General features: G+C 44.2%; 1 protein-coding gene across 1 annotated transcript in view; it reads right to left on the bottom strand.

Moving 5' to 3' along the window:
- HHAT (hedgehog acyltransferase) overlaps positions 1-23,310 on the bottom strand; it is a 259,513-nt gene that overhangs the window by 204,363 nt on the left and 31,840 nt on the right. Inside the window, exons 6-7 of the mRNA XM_054980529.1 lie at positions 18,727-18,933; positions 13,357-13,528 (exon numbers count right to left, since the gene is read on the bottom strand). Of these exons, the coding sequence (XP_054836504.1) occupies positions 13,357-13,528; positions 18,727-18,933 (379 nt within the window). The remainder of the gene's footprint in view (positions 1-13,356; positions 13,529-18,726; positions 18,934-23,310) is intronic.

Below are 23,310 nucleotides of genomic sequence, written 5' to 3' on the forward strand. Positions count from 1 at the left end.
ATTTATAAGCATGGGTCCTATTCAGCAACACAGGAGGTCTGTGTTTGGCCGTCAGAGCTGCCTATCAGGGTTTGCAGGGATGAGATGGGAGTGCCCGTGGCTACAGAACACCTCCTTCCCCCTCCATCCCTTGAGTGTCTTCTCCCAACTTGTGACTGCTTTGCTGCTCCGTGGTTGGAAAGAAGCCCTGCTGATCAAGGAAAGCTGGGCTTCCATTCGGGTTTCCAGGGCAACAGAAGGAGGGCAAACAGAGCTCAGGCATTCCCCTGGCTCCGTTGCCAGGGGAATAGACTGCTGGCGCCTGAGTGTCTGGCTTCCCGAACCACGCCCAAATGCAACGAACCAGGCCTCTCCTGACCACTGGTTCGTTTGCCGTGGACAAGCACGAAACGCCGGGTCACATTCGCCATTTTCGTGGGTTTTTTACGTTCGTAATGCGGTTCGTGCCCATCTCTACTAAAGAATATGAAAACGGCCACTGGCTAGAGAAGTACTGGGACCACTGGGAGCTGTCTGGGACTGAAAGAAATAGATCAGTGTAGCTTTCTTGGTCAATCTGGCTGTGACTAGAACTGGTTACAGGCACCTACCAGAGCCAGCACTGTGCATATGAAACATAAACAAATGAGACATTTACCCAAGCACAGATACCAACACATTATCCGCTGCTGCCAGAAGCATGAGTGCTTCTATAAGATTTGCAGTGCACCCCTATGTATAATTACTCGAAAGTAAACTGCTACTGAGTTCAGTAGGTCTTACTCCCTAGTCAATGCGGCAGAGGATTGCAGTCACAGACACTCTAACCTGATAGTAAGCCACACTAAACTACAGAGCAAACATGCATCAGGTTAGGCTATCAGAGGAGGAGAGCTGGCTCCCCTTTCCTGCTGTGCTTCCTCTTTTACATGGTGCATCAGTGAATCCCAAATGCTGCAAAATGCCCATTTCGGGGTTCATTCTCCTACCACAGGAAAACTAAAAGTAAGAAAACTAAAAGTTAACAATGCAGTGTAGTGGCTAGAGTGTGACTAGAACCTGGGTGCCTCAGGTTCAATTCCCCGCTCTGCCATGGAGACTTGCTAGGTTGGCCTGCCATATCGTACTCACAATAGGTCTTAGTTCTGAGTAGACCTGCTTAGGATTGCTCCTTCTGTCACTACTCATGTGTAGGCAACTGCTGCATAATGATTACCATCTCATAACATTGCCATGGTTTTAACTTTACACTGGTAAAACACCAACTTTCATGTGTATTTAAAGCAATCGGGCTTTGCCACACACAGTGGGTCGTATTACAAGGGTTGCCGTCCACAGTTTTAAAAGTTGCCTACCCTGTCCTAAATAACTAATAATTGGATATTGAGGCTAAAAGGAAAGTTGTCACCTTTTAGGGGCTATTTCTACACTCATTTATCACATCATCAGTTCCTTGCTGATGCATATTACCAGCATGAGTGTAGCGCTGCACTGCCAAGAATGGTTTTAACAACTAAATATCAGCATGATGCAAAACTGCATAAAGCAAGCCACATTTTGTAATACTTTCAACAAGCCTTTGCATTCTGCGTTTACATACTGTTACATACAGAGTAGGTCTGTTGTTGTAAACTGCATGCTTTCTTAGCAGGGTAAGCTCTGGGATTTAGAGTGCCCTCAGGCAAGGCAACCAAAGCCGTCAACAGACTGAAAACTCTCGCACACTGCCTTGTAGGTACTCCATGTAGAGTACTGGGAATGTCACAGCCAAGAGCTCTTTGCCAACCATGGGACCCAACCGTACTGCCCCTGAGCTGGAGGACTGCATTTTCAATTCTAGACACAGAAGGTCTGCACTTTAAAAATACCTGGACTCTGCAACTACCATCCAAATTCTGCAGCCAGCAGAAATGCGTCTGCATCACATTAAAGCAACTGACATATCCTTTTAAAGTCTCATATATTATACTTAGCACTAACTCCCCTACCCCATTTTAAAACTTTTCAGTGGTAAGTCTGAGGGAAAATCCATGATGCTTACTACCACCTTCTGGCTTTTCTAATTATTTCTACCACACAAAACAAATGCTATCTTTTTTTATTCTGCCTTACATTTACAAGCTAGTGTAGTGCCATTAAAGTTAATAAGGTTACTTTTCTCAAGACATCAAATGTGCATTTAAGTCACATCAGCATCATCATGCCACTCTTGTCTTCTGCTAAGTTCTCCATGAAAGCAGGTACTAATCCCACTAGACACAAACCCTCGAGAATTGAGCTGAATGTTTTCAAATAATGAATCTGAGTGGAAGCTATAGTTTCATTATATGCAGCTGTACTTCCCCAATGTTAACCGGTTATGTATAAGTCCAGCATTTTCCCTTCACCCATATCCCCATAATTGTCTCACAAGTGTAACCCTAGAAATATTTTTTTACCTAATAAGATTAACTGTATTCTCTGCAGGTTTCCACGGTTAATTGGTCATTATTCCATTCCATACAAGGTAAAGTTGAACACTTTTCCTCATTATTGCTGCCTGGCAGATGTTCTGTAAAACAAGTCCAATCAGCTTTCTGTTTGTTTTACTTGTAACAATCCTCGGCCACTATTATTTAGTGGCAAATAAAGTCATTCTGTGTGGCTTCAAGGATACAGGGCTTTATTGGCTGTCATGATTTTCCCTGTTTTGCAGTTCAGTGAATTCAGTTTGGCTTGTGTTCAGTCTACAATTCCAGTGCAGTATTGAATCACTGGGATAGCCCAGGTGTTTATAGCATGAATTATATTTCCACCAATTAATTTCAACTTAAATGTTTTTCTGACCCTTTTTATGTATACAATGTAAGTCTTCTTTTTCACCATCATAAGCTGACTATCATTAGCTTACAAGATACCCAAATGTTTGTAGTTTTCTTCATAGTTTAAACTTTAAACTAGTAGTAGTAGTAGTAGTAGTAGTAGTAGTAGTAGCAGCAGCAGCAGTAAAACACCTAACAACTAACATGATACAAAAAAGACAAGGAAAAAAACAGGTTCTGAATGCAGAGTTGCAATCTAAGAAGACATCAAAAGCAAATGGGAAAATGGAAATGGGAAAGGAGGAGAAAGATCAAAAGATGTTTGAGTTTGGCTCAGTTCACTTAAACTTATTTTGAGATTTTAGGCATTTTTTTGGCAGTTTGCTGAATTTTCCAATCACTGGCCACAACCCGACACAGACTGCTTATGTCCACTGAAACCAGCAATCTCAGTGCTCCTAAATGTGCACTAGAAGATATGGCCACTGCAGCTTTGAGAAGTTTGTTTTCTTCATGAATCTTGTTCCAAGTTTTTCCACTGTCTTTATCTTGCCCCCCCCCCCACACACACACATACACTGGTAGAAAGGTTTTTTTGCAAACATTGGGAGTTCAATCAGTTTTTTAGGACCTAATTTGGAATGAGGGGAAAATGTAGATGAGAGATCCTGATCTTACTATTTATTTATTATTTTCAAAATGTATACCCCACCTTTCTGCCCTGATCAGGGCTACCAAGGCAGCTAGCAAATTAAAAGCATACAAAATAAGAATACATCTTAAATCCACCAAAACTAAAGAACACCACATCATTAAAACACTTAAAACCAAGCTAAAATACACATACAGTACAGATATCTATCTATCTACAGTACAATACAATACATATACATAAAAATAACAATTAAAACATTGGGCAGAAAGGAGGGAACACCAAGGGAATGCCAAATAGGTACCACGAAGAAGACCCTTTCCTGGGATGCCACCAGCCTAATCTCAGAAGGCAGGGGTATCCGACGCAGGACCTCTGAAGGTGATCCTTCATGTCAGGTATGTTCATAAGGGAGTAGTCAGTCCTTCAGGTATGCTGGTCCCAAGACATACAAAGCTTTAAAGGTCAACACTAGCACACTGAATTATGTAGAAGGGCCAAAAGTGGAGTGATATGGTTCCTACAACATCCTGACTACAGCATTCTGCACCAATTGAAGCTTCTGAACACTTTTCAAGGGCAGGTCTACACAGACTGCATTACAGTGATCTAATCTAGATGTAACCAGGGCAGACTACAGACCCATTACTTCAAGGGGAGTGCAACTTCATCCAAAATGGGTAATCATCTTAAGTTCTGGGTCAAACCTTCTGCTCACCAGTAGCACTTCCTTCTTGTCAGAATTAAGCTTCAGCTTTCATACAGTCTTCACGGGCAACCCCATGTACAGTGGATTACAGTAACCTAATATTATCAAGACATGCACCACAGAGGCAAAATCTTTCCTGCCCAGGAACAGCCATAGCAGGCTCACTAGCCAAAGTTGGTGAAAGAGGCCCTTGACCATCATGGTCACTTGTTTATCCAACAGGCAGCTCATGTTCAGCAGCATCCCCAAGTTATGAACCTGCTCTTTTAGGGAGACTGCAACAGCACCAGTTCCTGAGTCAAACCTTTCCCCCATCAGTAGCACAAGCATTTTGACTGGATTAATTTTCAGCTTCATAGCCTTCATTCATCCCGAAACTACCTCCAGACATATGTTCACAGTTTCCACAATTTCTATGGGATCTGCTGGAAGTGCAAAATAGGGCTAAGCAATCTGGATATTGGTGGCAACTCAGCCTAAATCTCCAGATGACCTCACCCAGTGGTTTCATGAAGACGTTACAAATCATGAGAGACAGGATGGAACCTTGTGGGAACCCACAGGCCAAAGGCCAGGTAGCTGAGCAGCAATCTCCCAGCACCACCATCTGAAACCTTCCTTCCAAGTAGAATGAAATCACCACAAAAGGGTACCTCCCAGTCCCAATCTGGAAAGGTGATCTAAAAGGGTACCATGATCAGGAGAATTAAAAGAGTTGCGCTCCTAATAATAATAATAATACTAATAACAACAACATTTGATTTATATAACAACAACATTTGATTTATATACTGCCCTTCAGGACAACTTAACACCAACTCAGAGCGGTTTACAAAGTATATTATTATTATCCCCACAACAAACACCCTGTGAGGTGGGTGAATCTGAGAGAGTTCCAGAGAGCTGTGACTGACCCAAGGTCACCCAGCTGGCTTCAAGTGGAGGAGTGGGGAATCAAATCCAGTTCTCCAGAGTCCTGCGCTCTTAACCACTATACCAAACTGGCTCTGTCCCTCTCCAGGTGCAGGTCATCTAACTGTGTGTCCAAGGCTTTCAGTCCCATAACCAGGTGTGAAACCAGAATGGAAAGCATTCAAACAATTCACTTCATCCAGGAATATCTGAAATTGTCTTCCACCACCCATTCGATCACCTTGCCCAAGAATGGAACATTTGAGATTGGTTGATAGTTCTTGAAATCTCCTGGAACCGGTGTATGTTTCTTTAGTAGTGGCTGCACCACAGCCTGTTTCAAGTCTATCAAGGAGTTATTAACCACCTCTCAGACCCAGTCAGCCAACTTTCCCCCCCTCAGCAGATTTAAGTATCAAGGAAGGGCAAGATCAAATAAGCAGGTGGTAGAACTCAAATCTCCAAGAACCCTGTCCATATCCTCGAAATAAATAAACTAAAAAAGTATCCCAACCAGCTGGACAAACTAGCACCCTGGAACCATCTGACCCAGCCACTGCTAATACAGAATCCAAGTCAATAAGGATGAAAGAGATTTTATTTGCAAAGTATTGAGCAAAACGGTCACAAAGACACAACAAGCAGTCCATCTTCTCCTGAAGACCAGGTAAGTCTAAACTCAAGCAAACAGTGATGTCTCCATTACAAAGAAACTGTTATAAAATCTTCCACTTCTAGATCACATATATCCCATCCTGAACAAAATACCTGATCAACAGTGTGACCTGCACAATGTATAGGACCAGTTATTATCTGAGACAGGTCCATGGTTGTCATGGAGGCCATGAAATCCCAAGTCACTCCTGACAAGACAACCTCAGTATCAGTGCTGAAGTTCCCCAGAACACTTCTTTCAGCTCAGAAAGGAAGACTGTTGGGCAGTGGTGTGGGAGGTACACACACAGAAATCCCAGTTCTTCCTCTCAGTCCTTACGTAAGGTACACAGCCTCAAAACCCAAAGTGTCCTGGATGTGGCACTGTGCTGGAGCATATTATGGTCTATTCCCTCATTCTCTCTTAACTAAGAAGCACCAGGGCTCATTTAGGAATACATCATTCATTGTGTGGCTGACTGCCATGAGGGATTAAGACAGTAAAAGCAGAAAGCAGCCCCATAGCCAGCTGCATAAATGAGAAGATGTGAAACCTGTTTCCGGCCATTTTCTGCAACCCAGAGTCCACAATGAATTTTGTAGTTTCTGGTGACAACAAGATTCCTGGACTTTCCAAGTGTGAGGAAAATTGAATCCTAAGAAGTCTAATAAAATAAAGTCACTAGGATAGAAAAAATATTAAGTATATATTCCGATTTAAAACCAAGGGGGGCGGCAATAATTCTTGTCAACATAAAACAGCATTTTAGCCTATTTGGTGCTGTGAGGCATGCAGCAATTCTGATGGGCCAAGAAGCCAGGAAAATAGTGCAGGAGGAAAGTGTTAATCTATTCATGACGCTATGGCTCTGATCTGAATTGGGGTCCTCCCCACAAAAAAATCAAGGCTGCAGCATCTAGTTTGATCCCGAGAGACATACACAACGCTTGTTACTTTGCAACTAATGATAGATTACTAATGTTATATAGTCTGCCTTTCTCACTGAGACTCACAGTGCAATCCTAAACTGAGTTACTCCAGTCTAAACCCATTCAAACCAATGGGCTTAGACTGGAGTAACTCTGTTTAGGATTGCGCTGTCAAGGCGGGTTACACAGTGTAAATCAATAAAATCAACACAATGGGACTGTCCGGGGTCTGAGACACAGCCCCTGGCCTCGCCGGGAGAAAGCAAGGGGAGGCAGCCAGGAGGGGGCTGCCCTGCCACCCCAGCCAGCAGCCAGGGACAGAGCCTGCCCACCCCAGGGGAAAGGGGCAAACGGCCAAAGCCCCAGAGGGCTAGAGGGGGCAAGGAGAGGCCAGCTAGTCCCAACCCTCCAGGGGGACAGGGAGCTGAGCAGAACAGAGGGAGAAGGCAAAGGCAGGAAGAATAGGGACCCAGCAGTAGCCCAAACAGAGCCCTTACCAGCCAAGGAGGAGAAGCAGCCACAGCAGCTCAGAACCACGCCCCAGCCTCCACCTCAGCTTGAAGACAGCAACCTGGCTCAGGAGATGCTCAGAACCAAGCCCCTCCAGGTGGAGCTGCTGAAGGCATTCTGTGGGAAGAGCTGGGCAGCCAGCCAAGGGGCCACAGCTGGGCCTACCTTCAGTAATCAGCTCAGCCAGAGAGGCCTGGCAGCCAGCCAACATGACACAGCTGTTGCTGATCCAGGCAGCCCAGCCAGCTACCCCGGCTGCAGCAGCTTGAGATGGCTCAGGCCAATGCTGGGAGGCCAAGGAGGGGTGTGGCCTGGCAGGCAGGACCTGCAAGGAGGGTGGGGCGGTGAGAGAAGGCCGTATAAAGGCTGGCTGGGAAGAGCTCTGGGGTGGTGGATGTGAGTAAGGAGTGATGGTGTGGAGTGAGAGCGGAGCAGTGTGAGAGTGGAGGCTTGGAGGAGAGTTCTGGGAGGAGGAGATGACTGAGGGTGAAGGGGACAAGCAGGCCAGGCTGAGCAGGCCAGCGAGTGGACTGAGAGGGAGTCTGGGTGTTGTATACCGCCCCTCCTTCCACGGAGCAGGGTCCTGCAGCATCCCTGGCAGCCCTCTGATGTCAGGGCCGGCCCAGCCGGTGCCCCGCCCAGCGGCAGTGGCGGCAAGCCCTCACAGGGACATCCAATAAACAAATTGCAGAAGTCTGGAACCAAGCAGAAATCTAATGCTATGTAAAGAAAACTATGGAAAAGATTGCTTCCTATTTTCACCAGCCTTGGAAAGTTTCAAGATTCTAATGCTGCATCTTTTACAACTACAACATTTTCCAGCCTTAGTGCAAAGTAAAAGCTGCCCTTCTTCTCATTAAAGACTTGGCAAAATGGAACTAATTTGTTCCATTTTCAGAAAGGTTGCTGACCAGGCGACTGCTAGAGCTCATTGATCCAGACTGGCTGTGTTCCTGCTTGGAGGTACAATTTTCTGAATGTCTGCTCTGGGAGTGTGGCTACTGGCCATAATGTAAGCAGTAAAAGAAATGCAAATACAGAGAATTACATTATTTACTTTTCAGCACCAGATCAAGACATTTTAGCATCAAACATTTAAAAATAACTAAATATAATCTCAAGCAGACTGTCGTACAAGATACACCGACACTAAAAGGAGGAAGCAACTTAGAGATGCGGCAAAGAAATATGCACATCATACTCCTGCAGTGCACAGAGCAGCAGTGGCCAAGTACCAGCAAGATGACCCCGAGGTGCACAGAGCGGCAGAGTCTCTCTATGAGCAAAGCAATCCTGGAAGACAAGTAGAGAGGCGCTCACTTCCATGGAAGGTCAAGGCTCACTCAGGCATCACATATGATCCTTCACTGCCTTCAAGATGCCTCTTAACCTCATCCATGCAGAAACACCCCTGTTCAGCATCTCAAAACAAAGCAACAAGGCCCAAGTGCTGCGGAACTGTAAGCTCTTTGTTAGGGATGAGAGCACCATGGCACACAAAGGGTGTTTTGAGGCAATGAGCATAACCCTCAAAGATGTCAGGGGCAATGAGAGAGTGATGGGGGGGGGGGAGTCACCGTGTTGCTGTCTGGAGACTAAGGGTGTGCACTCTGAAAAAATTGGGATTTCCTGCTTCGGGTTTACTCGAAGCAGGAAAAAAATCGGAAATACCCAAAACCCAAAGCGGCAAGCTGCTTCAGATTAGGGCATTTGAATCACTTCGGAATGCTCTGTAAAGATTTGGAGCATTCCAAAGTGATTCAGGGGGCTGGGTTTTCTCCCAGCACCCACACCCACACCCACCGCAAATCCCACACTAGCACTAACCCACTTACCTGGCCCTTTAACCCTTTAAACTATCAGCTGGCAGGCGGCAGGGGGGATTCCCCCCTGCCGCCTGCCAGCTGATAGTTTAAAGTGTGGGCGCTGGGGGGGGGGCTCCTCCTTCTGACACCCAGCATAGGAAGCCTGGCGGTGACTCTCCCGGTGCTGAGAGGGAGGGAAGATTTCCCCCTCTCCCCCACCGGGTTAGCGAGCGGGCCGGGCAGGTTCTCCCCAGTGTCAAAGAGATGGGGAAAATCTCCCTGTCTCTTTGACATCGGGGAGAAATGCCTGGTGGCGCCAACTTTCCCACTGCAAAAGGGAGGGGAGATTCCCCCCACCCACTGGAAGAGCAAGCATGCTGGGCTGTTTCTCCCTGGTGTCAAAGAGACAGGGAAAATCTCCCTGTCTCTTTGACATTGGGAAGAAAGAGCCTGGTGGAGTCGACTTTCCCAGTGCGAAACCCTGCTCTCCCACCGGAAGAGTGAGCGCGCTGGGCTGTTTCTCCCCGGTGTCAAAGAGACGGGGAAAATCTCCCTGTCTCTTTGGCATCGGGGAGAAAAAGCCTGGTGTTGCTGACTCTCATGGTGCAAAAGGGAGGGGAGATTTTCCGCCTCTCTCCCACCGGGAGAGTGAGTGCACTGGGCTGTTTCTCCCAGGGATCAAAGAGATGGGGAAAATCTCCATCTCTTTGACATCGGGGAGAAAAAGCCTGGCGGCGGGAGAATGGAGCACCCGGCAGAGACTTGAAGGCATAAGCCTGCATCCCCACCGCCCCTTTCACCTGCCACTGACATGACCAGGGAGTTCTCTGACCCCGTCTGTGGCGGGTGAACAGAGCACCCAGCGGGGAGGTGCAGGCTTATGCCTGCTTCCTTGCCACCCCTTTCACCTGCCGGTGATGGGACCGGGGAAGTTCCTGGCCCCGTCAGCAGTGGGTGAATGGAGCATCCGGTGGGGACTTGCAGGCTTATGCCTGCTTCCTCTCCACCCCTTTCACCTGCCGGTGATGGGACCAGGGAAATCCCTGGCCCCAACAGCAGCAGGTGAATAGAGTGCCTGGCGGGGAGGTGCAGACTTAAGCCTACTTCCCCGCCCGCCGTTCTCTTCCCTTGATGCAAGAGGGGCGGGGAGAATATCCCCGTCCCTCTCGCATCGGGAGGGGCCGCCGAGCTGCTGCACCTAGTGTGAGAGAGGCGGGGAGATTCTCTCGACTCTCGCACTGGGCAGCAGCACGGAAAGAGGCATTTTAAGCCCCGCAGCCCAGCACTCAGCCACTCATTGGAGAAGCCCCCAACGAGCAGCTGATTCAGGGGTTTAAATGCCCCTTTCCCTGCCGCTGTGCAGCAGCAGGGAAACGGGCATTTAAACTCCTTGACCCAAAGCTTCCCGAAGCTATACAAATAGCTTCAAGAAACTTTGGTTCAGGATTTCCAAGACGGACCTATCATGCTGGGGCTGTTTCGGAAATCCCAAATCTTTGCGAATTGGGTCCAATTCAGGTATTTTTTCTGAATTAGAAACCCGAATCGCACATCCCTACTGGAGACTTCTGGCAGACTCTGCCAGTAGTTCTAAGGGGAACTCTAGCTGATGAGGTTACTGTGTGTGTCAAGGCATCGTATCTGTGGCCCCTCATCAGGAAACTCTCACTAAGAAAGAACATGAGGGTCCACTTGAGAGGCAAGGTGTCCACTGGGGCATTCTCTGAACTCCTACTAAAAATAGGGGATGGAGAGTATCCCGAGTCCAAGGGAAAGGTGACTATCCCTGCAGGCCTGGGTACAGTAGTGACAACCCTAGCAGACCTAACAGCCATGATATACCCTGCTCAACCCTCCTGGGTTCCCAGCCTACAAGCTTCTCTTCAAAGTGGGGGCTCCAGTGATGCTGCTCCAAAACCTCAGCCCACCCAAACGCTGCAATGGCACAAGATTACGTGTGAAAGCCCTCCACAGGAATATCATCGAGGTCACATTGTTCACCAGCAGTGCTCGGGGGGAGTCAGTGTTAATACAACGCATACCATTTATACCATCAGAGAACTTCTTCGAATTCAAGAGACTGCATTTCCCCCTCAAGGTCTGCTTTGCTATGACAATCAACAAGTCCCAGGGGCAGACACTGAAGGTGGCAATAATTGACTTGAGGGAGGACTGCTTCTCACATGGGCAGTTCTACGTGGCCTGCTCCAGAGTGAGCTCAGCCAGCAGCCTGGTGATCCTAGCACCTGAGGGGAAAACCACCAATGAGGTCTGCAAAGAGGTCCTTCAGTAGAAAAAAAAGGTTGTATGTATTTTTCACTTTATTTATTGCACTACAATCTTTTCCTTTTAAAATCTCTTCAATAAATGTTACATTTCAAAATTCAGTTCATCAGTTTTTTGCATCAACACGCTTCACTTTATTCAAACACCTTTGTGAAGCTCAGGTACTATACTATTATACTACAAAACCAACTAAAAAAAAACCCCTACAAACCAAAAATGTTACATACCCATAAGTATTATAACTGGATTTAAAGTAGTTAAATACCAAAGCGAAGCATAGGCATCAAACTAGTTGTTAATCAACCTCAAAAAAGAGAACAAAATTGTGCAAAGTTCTATGACATGGTAATCTCAACAAAGATACAGCATGAACTAGAATAACATCTGCTTACATCATCAGAGTTTGAACAGTAGTCCCAAAAGCTTTCATCTTGAGCAGATTTTCTAGCAAGATTACAATGGCCCCAATCACATTCGTTAAGAGCCCATACAGTTTGTGTTCTCAGTAGCAGTAAGCAACATCACTGACATACAGCCCAATTTGTGTGAGTTTTCCTTCTAACTCTAAAGAATATAGTCTAAAATGGAGATAATCATTAGATAAGAAATTAGGGCTTACCTAAAGCTATACACAATTCCATATTTTCTCAATATAAATACGGAGCTTGAGACAAGAAGAGACTGAAGAAAATAAAATAAGATGCTCAGAATACTATGTCCTTATCACAGCCACAATTTGTTGCTGGACTGGGACAATCTAACAGTATAATCTAATGAGTATAAATTCAAGATGAAAATAATGAAATTGTAATAATTTGCACTTCACCTGAAAAACTGTTTAAAAGAATCACCAGATAGGTTTCTCTGAAGGGAACTTTTGATGTTACCTTTCCTTACTCACGTTTTTAATTAGCATAAAGAGAAGCAGCTACTTTTTTGTGAATAATATATTTAATGTGTCAGATACAACTTGGCATATCTGAAAGCTGTTTGCAAGTTACAGAGACTGAATCTTCTGACTATTTCTGCAACAGAATAAGAAAGCACATAGAGGAAGTCATGCGAAAAGCACTTGTGGAATATTAAAATGTGTAAATAAACAATAGTAATCAAAACCATTCCTTGTTTACTTATTTGACCTGACCAATATGTTTACTTGGTGTCTCTCAGTAAAATAAGGCTGACAAACTTAAATGGTGGGAGGCCAAATTCCCCATCCACCACAGGCCAAGGAGTCACCACCCATACCTTTTTACCAACCAACAGTAGGACTGAGGGTCAGCTTCTAAAGTATTCTTGTATCCTTCTGAACCAGCCCTTCCAAAATCCCTTCTCCAGAACCTTCCCTGCTTCCACCTGCTGTCCCGTGCACCCTCTATGGTTCCCAAATACCAAACATCTAGACCTACTGCCCAAGTGCCACCCCCCCGCTTGCTTTTCACAGGGCTAAAATCTTATCACAGCTACCCACCCTCATTCTTTCAGTCTAAATTTCCTTATGCAGTCCTCCTTTTCAACCAAGCAAAAGTTGCTGCCACCTATTTAACTCTCTTGCCCTTTTCAAAAGGTAGCAAGAGAGGAGGGGCAATGGCTCAATGGTAGAGCATCTATTTTGCATACGTAAGGTCCCAAGTTCAATCTCTGGCATCTCCACTTGAAAGGACCAAGTAGTAGGTGATATGAAAGGTCTCTAACCTAAAACTCTAGAGAGCTGCTGCCAGTCAGAGTAAACAATACTGACCTTTACAGACCAACCGTCAGATGATATAAAGCAGTTTTATGAGCTAATGTTCTTGTGTTTTCCTTAACTAATAGCAAAATGCAAATTTCCAAGCACTTTGACAACTGTCCTGCTAGTTAAAATGGAACAGGGGAGAGAGTGATATTGAAACATAGCTAACCAACAGCTACTAACTGAAATACTAGCTCTGTGGTAGGTCAAAGGGTTTCTTTAACTCATTCTGATGTAATAATTTGAGTGCAATGTGATATGGATGCTGTGAGGATCCTAAAGGACCAGATATTTGATAGTTGCTGTAGATCATCCATACTTTACAGAGCAGAAAATGATAATTAAGAATTCAATACATAATGACAAACTCATACACAGACACTTACCTAAGGTCCAGTAGCTTACTGCTTCCAAATGTGAAGGGCTACTGTAAATTGCATGTATATACATAAAATGGATCATCAGTTCTGCTAGCCACCACCAAAACAATATACGAAGGGTGCCACAGATGAAAATGCCAAGATTAGACTTCAAGCCACCTAAATCTTGATTAGTCATCTGTAATAGGAATAAATTATGGGGTTTTTTAATACTGTGCAGAAATAACGGAACATTTACATTATGAAAGGATGGAATAGTGCTTAAAACACACACACACACACAGCCTTCTTTCTAACCTTCTGATCCCTGGAAAGTAAATTCACTAAAAATGCTGACTACAAGAACCAGTGTGGTATAGTGGCTAAAGTGATGGACTAGGATCAGGGAGACCCGGCTTTGATTCCCTGTTCTGCCACTGAAGCTCACTGAATGACCCTGGACCAGTCACACCCTCTCAGACTAATCTACCTTACAGGGCTTGTTGTAAGGAAAAAATGGAGGAAAGGAGAATGATGTAGCCACTTTGGGTCTCCACTGGGGAGAAGGAGAGATATAAATGAAGTAAAAATTTAGAGAGAGAAAGAGAGAAACCACTGATTTGACTAGTGCTATTGATTTCTTAAGTTTCATGCCTAATAAATTCTATTATATGCCTTTAAAATAGAAAACATGTTCATATTACATAAACTGAGGAATGCTTAAAACAGATAGAATTCATATATAGAAATCCCTTCAACTTATTATGTAGCTTATTTGTAGAATGTCACACATAACGATTGCACATGCATGTCTGTTCACATATTTAACTGACACATCAAACGCTGTATATGTATGCTGCAAGGAATTTCCTGCATAGAAGTAATTGCTGGGTATGAATTTTGTCATACTCAAAAAGATACAGAAAAGTTTCTGATCCTAAAACATGATAATCCAAATTTTAACTTAATTAACTTAAATTTAAGGATCACCATCATTAGCAGGGGTGTGTGTCCCGAAAAGATTCTGGTTTCCGGAAAAAAATCAGAAATACTAAAATTCTGGTATTTACTCACTTCGGTATGCTCCGTAAAGATTCGGAGCATACTGAAGTGACAGGGAGCATACCCCCCACCCCCATCTCCCCCCCGGGGCAACCCCTCCAACCCCCCAACCCCACCCACTTACCTGGCCAGCAGGGGGAGGGGGAGGAGGATCAGCTGGGTGGCAGCCATTTGAGGGGCAGGAAGGGCTTTCTCTGCCTCCTCCGCCACCCCGAATTCCGAACCTTTACAGATCAGGTCCAATTTGGGTATTTTACCCGAATCGGAAACCCAAAGCGCACATCCCTAATCATTAGTATATAGAATCATAGGGTTAGAAGAGACCTCTGGGTCATCTAGTCCAATCCCCTGCACAATGCAGGAAATTCACAACTACCCTCCCCCAACACACACACAGTGACCCTTGCTCCATGCCAAGAAGATGGCAAAACACCATCAGGATCCCTAGCCAATTCTTCCAACAAAATCTGCTGGAAGAATTCCATTTTAGAGCTCTGTTCCATCCTGATTTCAACAAGCAGATATCTGCTAAGAATTCAATTGCTATTATAAACATCGATGAGTTCCAGATGATATGACTGTTCAGATGACAACTTACATTGTCAGTTTCTAGCTTGAAACAAAACCATTTTACCTCGTGTGTTTTTCATTCACACTCAACACTATGTCATGGGATTTGTATCTTCCAGATGGAGGAAACTGTTGTTTATTCTAAAAAATAAGTGCCCATTTGTTCAAGATGAAAATATCATGAGTGCAGATCATTTTATGTGGGTAGGGGATATATTTCATTAATTGTTTATGTTATTTATAACCCACCTTTCTCACTGAGAGTCTAGGCAGATTACACAGTGTTAAGTCAATACAATCAACAGCTAGGACATTCAATAAACAATGCAATAGGGTGGGGATTGTAGAAATTTGAAAACAAGCAGAAATCCAAATGCAGAGCTGAAACAATGAGATTGAGCCAAGCCTCACCCACATTTAAAGTTCCTAATACCTTCTAGCAGTTGCCAGATAATGTGGCAGTGAATTCCATATACTACAGATGAACTCTTTCATATCCAGAGGAGTTAGCTGTGTTAGCCTGTAGTTGCAAAATAGTAAAAAGTCCAGTAGCACCTTTAAGACTAACCAACTTTATTGAGGCATAAACTTTTGAGAACCACATGCATAAGTGGGTGTCATCAACATACTGATGGCACCCAATAACAATGCCTCAGACAATCTAATTCAAGTCTTTTAATCAAATGGATCATGGTTTTGGAAAATAAAGCTAGATTTAAATGTTTGGTTCTTGATCTATACCATTTCTATATTGTTTCCGAAGAAAAAACACATATTCGTGTATGGGGCTATTAAAAACAACATGGAAGAAATATTTTGTTAGTTGTCAGGAAAAGGGAATGAGAAAACACCTCATTCTGCTTACTTCCAATTTTTTGTATTTTTCTTCTCTTTTTTTTCTGTTCGTTACTTGGAAATGATTACACAGATGATTGGCGTATTCTCCGTAAAGAATGGAAGATTACTTAATAACTCTTATTACATCTTTCACTGAGCTTTCCGGATGCTTTCACTATTCTGACTCATCTTTAATGATATCTCAGTATCAGTGAGTAGTTTGAAGAAACTACGATTCTTCAAAGTGCTGGAGGGCAGCAGTGGGGAGGGAGAGGAACTGAACATTTCTAGCTGGTGCTACTTCAGTTATGATGCATGCCTATCAGACTTCAATAGGCATGTTGACACATCTGCTTCCTGTTCTGCACCCAGTAATAAAATAAAACATTCATTTTGGAAAATCAGCTGAGATGTTAAGAGGTAGATAATTTTAACGGAAAATGAGTATCTAACTTGCTTTGGAAAACCTAGGTACTTTTTCTTTTCTGGACTGGAACTGTCTCAGTGGCAGGAACAGACTGACCATTTAACTTACAGAGAACACTACTGGAAGAACACTGGCTCTGCAGGGATTACATGGCTCATACCTAATCAGGAGTGGCAATCAGGGCCAGATCTAGGGTTGCCAGCGCCCAGGGCAACCCATGTCTGGTATCCCCCCCCCAACATGCGCTCCCAGCACTGCGTGATGATGTCACTTCCGTGATGGCGTCATGCAGGGGCCTGGAGGCGTGTCGCCCGTGTGGCAAGCCAGCTGCCCCAGGCACAGTGCACCGTGGAGCTGGCAGTAGCAGCACGGGCGGCTGAGCAGAAGGCTGGGAGGCCACCCACACCGTTCACCTACCCCGCTGACGGGGCGGCCGGCTTGCCACGCACTCCTTGTCCTGAGGGGCTCTCAGTGCAAGAGGGAGGGCGCTTTCCTCTAGACGGCTTAAGGAGCATATGTAACTAGGAGCGAGAACCCTTGAAGCAGATGAACCCAGGCTTGCGCTGTTGGGAGTCCAACAGGAGAGAGCAGTGCCAGCAAGCCTAAGACCTCCCCCTCCTCCGCAACTGAATGTCCCTTTCTCTGCTTCTGCGGGGCTGTCCAAATGCCAGTGCACGTCCTGCCCCTTGCTCAGCAGGCTCTCCTCTAGCCGCCCTCCAAGTTTGGTGAAGATTGAAATATGTTGACCGGAAGACCACCTCCCTTCTGTCCCCCCGAGTGCCATGGGCTCGGGGGTGGGGGTGGCCTTTGACAAGCCAGGCCCCAGAGCCAGGCAATGCCCTGAGACCAGGGTGGGGTGGGGTAGAGGAAAAAAGGCACCCTAACCCAACAACCTTCCCAGCAAGGACAAGAGCAGAAAATAAGAAAGAGACTTTTCAGTCTCTTTTGAAGAAGCTGCAAATCCAGCCAAAAGCTCCCAAATCCACTATTTTTCACTCCAAATCCCAGCAACAGCTCCTCTCTCCCCCTCTGTCTACTGGAACTGAAAGCAGGAGGCACAGAGCTGTGCCTTATGTAAGAAACGGGCATGTAGAGCAGAACAGGAGCTCTTTGGTTGGCAGACAGACATGCCTAACAGGGTTTGGAGGGATGAGATTGGTGTTCCCATGGCTACAGAAGGCCCATCTTCCCCCCTGCTCATTGCTCTCATAGAACAGAATGGGAGCTCTCAGGTTGGCAGGAAGAGCTGCCTATCAAGGTTATGTGGGCTAAGATTGGGGTTTCCACAGCAACAAAAGGTCTGACATTCCGGGCCTATGTTGCCTAGGGAATCAATGGATCAGCACCAGCCTGTCTGGCATCACGAAGCATTCACGAATCGAATGAATCGGCCCCAAAAGTCATTGATTTCATGAAAAATGCGGCCCTACGATATACAAATTGGCCCGATTTGTCATGAAATTTGATTCGTGTTTCAATCTGCGCCCATGTCTAGAATTAACCCTACATAAAGTATGTTTACAGGTCCTAAGCCTACCAGCCAAGCACTTGCTCAGTGATGTCCAGATACAGCTTGAATTCTTGGGTGTAAGTACCAAGATTCTGGGGTTGATGACACCATGGGCCCATGTTGTTTTAGAGATTGGGACAGGAACTATTTTGATGTTATGTTTTGTTACTGCAGAACTAGAGTGGTTGCAGGGCCCTTTTCTCACATGCCACAGGCATCCAGAATTCTCGCTGTATGGCTTTTTGCTTCATTTTTAGGTTCTTCCTGGCCTAGGAAGTTGATGTCACTTACATTAAAATCATTAACAATCAATGCATTTATATTGACAATCAATGTGCACACATGCAATTTTTAAAATACTTTTCTCCTAAATATTTCCTGCAAAGTTTGCATATATTATATGATGACACACAAACCCTATAATTCTCCTAACTTGTATCATACCCAGTATGCATCCTATTATACAGTAGTCCTAGACCACTAGATCCTTTGAATTCAGATGAAGATCTAAACACGTCTAAGAAAATGAGTTACATGGTTCTGGATTTTTCAAGGAGGATTTGAAGTAGCAGTAAAGCCGGTAGCCCAGGAAATCCTCTTAGACAGTTAATCTGTGAGCAGCAAACAACAATCTTGCACAAACTGAAGGCCCTCACATCAAAGTAAACCAAATGCCAGAGGATTTGTTCATCGTTTATACAGTACTGTGGTGGGCACTTTAGAAATACAGGGCCGTTGAATGCATTATGCAATCCCTTCCTCCCAAAATGTATGACACAAGCAGTGGACTTCATATGCATCACTTGCATGGTTATGCTATAGATGCCATCAGAGCAACCACGTAGTCAACAGTGTTCCCAGATTGATACAGGAAAACCATACAGGAGAAAGTAACAAGTACACAGGTGAAGTTTTATCTAAAGGAGCATTAAGAATGATATAGAAATCTCTCATAAACCAAACCAAGGCAATATTTAAGAAGTGCTGTCACCTGTTCATAAAATTCATCAAAGGTGATAATTGGCCCATTGTGAAGCACAGGATAATAGAACACATATGCCAACATCCAAAGGAATGAATAATGCATCTTCTCTTTAGCCCAGCAGTACTCCAGACTGAAGCTTGTGTAGTAGAGGCAGCGGACCATTAAGGTAAAAAGGAGCAAGTAGTACTCATTTTCACTGGCATACCAGCCTCTCTATAAAATAAAACCAGAGAAAATTACAATATAGAGTCTCACCCATGAGCCTGTGAAGATGCAAAATATTTTTAGAGCATTTAAATGTCATCTCATTACAACTACAATTCTTGTAACATTTATTATTTATATAGCTGTTGCTACTGACACATTATTTTAGTACCATTGTTGTTTTTAGCTGTTTATATTTTCACTTGTAAGTAGAAGGAGATGCTCCTTCTAGTAGAAAGATGGGAATTCCTAAACAAAAACTCAAATAAATAAAACGAATCACGTTAAGCACCTCCAAAGCATCCATAATTCCATAGGTAGGATTTACAAAGAACATGCATCAGTGGCAGCTTAAAGATTTGGGGCATCTTAAGGATTTGCACTAAAAGTATGCACTGAGAAAAATTTTATTACAGTTTTGAATCTGGAGTTTCTGAACTCTGTCCTGTTCCATTATTAGTTTGTTTTAGGTGGGCCATTGCCATTTCAGCCCCATTGCGTGGGCATGGCGAGTGTTGGCTGCACATATGCAGATGCACACTGTTCTTTCCAAGGGAGGTTAAGGAAACAAGGCAATTCTCAGCAAATTCTGATTGTATTTTCGGATCATTTGTTTCATTTTGCACACCCCTTTACATCCCCTTAAAATCTGCTTGTTTCAGTTCATAACTCTGCACTCTAGTCCAAGGTTTATTTGCACTATCTTACATCATTTGATTTACTGCAATGCAATAAACATATTTTTGTGTTTGTATTCACATGGGCATCCCAAATGCAAACTTTGCAAATGTGGTTTTGTGTGACCAATGGGCTTTGCATCAAAATGTAACCCATTCAGAGTTACAGCTCTTCAGCAAAAAAGGATCCAAAAGAAAAAGAAGAGTAGAAAGAAAATAAAGGTTGCTAGGGCTTGACCATCTAGATCTAGTTTGAGTTAGGAGCTTGAGCATCATATGAAACAGTAGATACTGCTTTGTTGACCAGGCAAAGGCAGAGAGAGGCCAGGCAAGCCAACATTTATACTAGGCAACAAGGAGAAAGTGGGAAACCCACCCGGGATGGATCCTGAAATGACTTACGTTTACACTAGGCCTGACCAGAAGTTTTATATTACCTGCCAAGTCCTTTTACCCTCCCAGTGGGAGGGGGGGACCTGGCACTTACCTTTCTCTTCTTCTCAGCAGCCTTCTTGCATGCGCACAAAGCATGTGTGGCCCCACAGCAGCACAATGATGTCACTTCCAGGAAGTGATGTCATTGTACAATGCGGGGGAGGGTGCGCAATGACAAAACTTCCAGGAAGTGACTTTGCCACTTTGAATAATATGTTTGAATAACATATTCAAAGCGGTGATTTGCATGTCAGGCTAGGACGCAGGAGGCTTCCTTTATTTACTTAGAAAATTTCTGTGCTGCCTCTCCAGAAAACCTGCCTGAGGTGGTTTACAAAGGAGTTCTAATCCCACTCAGCCATGAAGCTCACTGGGTGGCTTTGGTCCAAAGACTCTCTTTCAGCCTAACCTACTGGAAAGAGTTATTGTGAAAATGAAATGAGTGCTAACTTGGAGAAATGGCAAGATAAAAACTGGTAAGATTCCCATGCAGGATATTTGTCTAGTCCTGGTTTAGTTAAAGTATCTGTATGTACGTTGGTTATTTCCTAGTATTTTCCCACAGCATGTTATACCCACAGTCCACTGTTTAGAGCAAGTGCAGTGTTTAGAGCAAGACTAAACCAGCACAATAGATGACCTCAGTGGGAGAATAATACATGTTTTGCACGTGTCAGATTCACAGTTCTGTCTCTGACATCTCCAGTTAAAGGATCTCAGGCTAGAGTAATCCTAAAGAGCTCCTGTCAGTCAGGGTAGACAATTAGGCTAGGCTTCCCATAAGTCTAACCATATAAAGCAGCTCCTTACAAGACTTTATACCTACATTTGCATACCATACGCAACATCTATATTTACAGAATGTACAGACAAGCTGTGCCTGTAAGTATGAAAGAGAACACAGGAAGTACAGAAGAGCTTTTCAAAGGAGCAGTTATTCTTCATGCATCCTCAGGCACAGAGGAGAAAATGAGCAAACATCAGGAAAAATACAGGAATCCTGGCAGAATTTCAGTATGAAACATGACATGCAAATTATGACTTAAATAGCTATTATTTTTGGTTCAGAAATTCAGTCGCAAAAAACAAACTGCCAAGCTACACTAAGCAGCTCAGGAACAGAAGAAACAAAAATCAAGATTTTGAATTGTCAGTTCTGTTTCCGTGTTAAGATTACAGTGCTTTATTAAAGCTGCAGCAAAAAAAAAATCTGAATGTCCTTTATGCTCCACTGACAAACGTCACACACATTAAGACATACACATTTTTAAAAACCTCAGCCCTCATTTCAAAACTTAGTCTACCTTCTGCCCTGATTACTGCAATGCAACACAAATCATCAGTTCCACAGGGATGTATAAAGAGATCTTTGCATGCAAGCAAGCATGCACAGCTTAATGCTGAGTATAAAGATCTGTAGATTGGGTTTCTGATCCTAACTGTGGTTCCAGAAAAGGAACTGAACAGGAAATGTGAGCATTGAAACAATGTAAGAACAAAGGAGCAATCCCTTCTAAGCCCTTCTCTACCCATCTCACTTTGCAATGATTGGGCTGTCACCAGACCAAATCCAACATGCATCAGTGGTGACCCTTTGCCATTTAATCCACCCATGTTCTCACTGGTAAGGGGGGCATACTACTATGCTGAAACTTTACCCACTCTCCATGTACCCCAGAACTTGAGAACCACTGCATTAAGATAAAAACCCATAAAAGTATATTCCCCTCCTCCAAAAGAGATGGGAAAACGACTAGGCATGGGCACGAACGAAAAAAACCCCAAACAAGCTGTTCATTGTTCATTGCCATCCACGAACAATCAACAACGAACAGTAACAAACATGACCCTTTTCACAAACATGTTTGTTGTTAGTGGCCCCTTAAAGATCCCTTTAAACTATCATCTGGCAGGTGGCAGGGGGAATTCCCCCCTGCTGCCTGCCAGCTGATAGTTTAAAGGGCCCTTTCCTGCTACGTGCAAGGGACAGGGCCCTTTAAACACCTCACAAACTGACTTTCCCAATGTCCAATACCCATCAAATTTGCAGAGGACATAGTCCTCACTGTCCTCCGAAGACCCCCCAAGTTTCAGAGAGATTGCACCCCGGAAAAGGCATGATCCATGTGCCCCCCCTTTGCTGTCATTTTCTCTTCACCGTGGCCAAAATGGAACTGCCTGTTGGAAGGCAGCTACTTTGAGGGGTTACAAACTGACCTTCCCAATGTCCAATACCCACCATATTTGCAGGGGACATAGTCCTCACTGTCCTCCAAAGACCCCCCAGGTTTCAGAGAGATTGCACCCTGGGAAAGGCATAATGCATGGATCTCCCCCTTTGTTGTCATTTTCTCTTCACAGTGGCAAAAACGGGACTCAGTTCCTGCCATTGCCAGGGGAATTGATTGAAAGGCCCCAGACTGTCTGGCTTGACCAACAGCTGACGAAGGCAACGAACGAGGCTTGCAATGACCACATGTTCGTTTAGAATGGAGCCTCAGGAACGGCTTGTTCGCAAACAGACGAACGGGCTGTTTGTGGGGGGGGGGGGGTTCATTCGTAATGCTGTTCGTGCCCATGTCTAAAAAGGACTTTGGCTTAATTTCTTTGGCTTAATTTCTTATGCATGGCATTGCAATATGGTGAGATGAAACAAAAATCATTTTTAAAAAGCATAGGCATGATCATCAGTATAATGTGGAGTCGAGAATGTCAACTTCAAATCCTAGAACGGAATGGGACTGGTTGTATATGAGCAGCACCCATGTACAACCTCACATGTCTGTATCCTCATCTTTATTCAAATGGATGGAACAAATAAATATGTTCCAAAGGGATCAGCAGCAGGTAACGTATGCAAACAATTAATATCTGCAATTCTAACAACTTAGAAAAGTGCTTTTTAATAGTAGATTATTAAGAAATTTGTTTAGATAAAATAATTACATTTTAAGACAGAAGTCTATTTAAATCTGTTCCATATATGTTTAACAAAGTATTTGCGAAATGGCATGGATCCTCTTTAGTAAAGGACAAAGGGAAAGTCATGAGCTACATGAAAGTTAATATTATTAAATATCAAGAGTTTCTGGCTATTGGCATATACAAGTACTAAAAGCCAGATTTTAATTCCTGGAATGGGGGATGGGTAATCAGGGAATCCTCCTTATAAACCTACTATGTAATGTCTGGGAGTTCAGTATAGTCTTAAGAGCAAATAAAGCAAGCAGAAGCCATATTAATGATGGGCTAAACCTTTGCAACCTGCAAACAG

This window comes from Eublepharis macularius, chromosome 1 (genome assembly GCF_028583425.1).
Source record: "Eublepharis macularius isolate TG4126 chromosome 1, MPM_Emac_v1.0, whole genome shotgun sequence".
Lineage (NCBI taxonomy): Eukaryota > Metazoa > Chordata > Lepidosauria > Squamata > Eublepharidae > Eublepharis > Eublepharis macularius.